This window comes from Manacus vitellinus, unplaced genomic scaffold, assembly GCF_001715985.3.
Source record: "Manacus vitellinus isolate BGI_N305 unplaced genomic scaffold, ASM171598v3 scaffold_14_pilon, whole genome shotgun sequence".
In the NCBI taxonomy this organism is placed as follows: Eukaryota; Metazoa; Chordata; class Aves; order Passeriformes; family Pipridae; genus Manacus; species Manacus vitellinus.
Window position 1 is genome coordinate 9,497,398 of NW_021939063.1, and position 1,653 is coordinate 9,499,050.

Below are 1,653 nucleotides of genomic sequence, written 5' to 3' on the forward strand. Positions count from 1 at the left end.
CTCCTCCGCCAGCCGCCGCCTCCGCGTCCTGGAGGCCGAGACACAGGTGCTGGGACTGTGTAGGGTCAGGGACAAGCTCCCTGTCCCGCTCCTTCTCGTCCAGGGGCTGCCCCCGGCCCGGCCCTGCCCAGTCCCGGGCATGGGACCTGATGGGGCATGAACTCTCTTCCAGATCCTGACAGACTGGCAGGATAAGAAAGGCGACCGGCGGTTCCTGAAGCTGAGCAAGGACCACGATGTGGGCACATCTGTCAAACATGGGAAGCCCAAGAAGCAGAAGCTGGAGGGCAAAGGGGGCCATGGGACTGGGCCTGGCCCTGGCCGGCCCAAGTCCAAGAACTTGCAGCCCAAGATCCAGGAGTATGAGTTCCAGGATGATCCCATTGAAGTGCCCCGCATTCCCAAAAATGATGCTCCAAACAGGTGTGTGGCTGTTGGGGGGCATTGGGATTATCTATCTCCTTCTTTGGAGCATCCAGCACAAGAGCCGAGGGATAAGGTACCCCGGGGAAGGGGGACGTGTGTCAGCTCCCACGTGCTCCCCTGAAGCTCTCCCTCACAGTGCATCCGTCCCTGCAGGTTCTGGGCATCAGTGGAGCCGTACTGTGCCGATCTCACTAATGAGGAGGTCAGAGTCCTGGAGGAGCTGCTCAAGCCGCCAGAGGATGAGGCTGAGCATTACAAGGTGAAAAGCTCCCGAGCCCATCCTGTGTCGTCTCTCCCCATCCTCTCCAGTATCTCACAGCAAATGTTCCCGCTTGGGATGCTGCCGTAGTTCTGGGGAGGTGGGAGGCAAGGCGGAGGCTCCAGGAGCTGTGCTGAGCCCTGCTCTCGCAGATCCCGCCACTGGGGAAGCATTATTCCCAGCGCTGGGCACAGGAGGACCTGCTGGAGGAGCAGAAGGATGGAGCCCGGGCAGCAGCTGCTGCTGACAAGAAGAAAGGTGTCCTGGGGCCACTGACTGAGCTGGACACCAAAGGTGCCCCCATCCCGCCCCTGCCTTTCCCTAGAGGGGCTGGGAGCACTCATGCCCAGTGGAGCCAAGCCCCAGCCCCAGGGGCTGAGGCTGCCCTGCCCCACTGCTCACCTCTGTTGGGTCACCTTTGGGGTTGTTTATTTCCCTCTCCTGCTTCCTCCCAGATGTCGATGCCCTGCTGAAGAAGTCGGAGGCCCAGCATGAGCAGCCAGAGGATGGGTGTCCCTTCGGTCCCCTGACGCAGCGTCTCCTGCAGGCCCTTGTGGAGGTGAGGGGGCTCTGTGGGGCCATGCCCTGGCCTGACCCCATGGGGGGCAGCACCACCACAACCCAGCACTAACTCTTACCTTTCCCTCATGCTCCCTTTGCTAGGAAAACATCATCTCCCCCGTGGAGGACTCCCCCATCCCTGAGATTGCCGGCAAGGACTCAGGAGCTGATGGTGCCGGCACGTCTCCCCGTAGCCAGAACAAGCCCTTCAGGTGAGTGGCTGAGGCAGGCCCGGAGCTGGGCACTGCCCATGGGTGCACTGAGCACAGCGCTGGCTCCCTGCCCAGTGAGGGAGCAAAGGGCGTGTGGTGGGCAGCAGCTGCTCTCCGCCCTGGCAGCGTCCCCCACACCAAGTCCCTGGAGGGTCGGATCAAGGAGGAGCTGGTGGCCCAGGGCCTGCTGGAGTC

The 1,653-nt window shown here is 62.6% G+C and overlaps 1 protein-coding gene across 1 annotated transcript in view; it reads left to right on the forward strand.

The window, feature by feature from the left end:
- Nucleotides 1–1,653, forward strand: part of TADA3 (transcriptional adaptor 3) — a 5,012-nt gene that overhangs the window by 1,530 nt on the left and 1,829 nt on the right. Inside the window, exons 3-9 of the mRNA XM_029958334.1 lie at nt 1–46; nt 173–423; nt 580–685; nt 838–979; nt 1,141–1,244; nt 1,349–1,458; nt 1,585–1,650. Coding sequence (XP_029814194.1) covers nt 1–46; nt 173–423; nt 580–685; nt 838–979; nt 1,141–1,244; nt 1,349–1,458; nt 1,585–1,650 — 825 coding nt within the window. The remainder of the gene's footprint in view (nt 47–172; nt 424–579; nt 686–837; nt 980–1,140; nt 1,245–1,348; nt 1,459–1,584; nt 1,651–1,653) is intronic.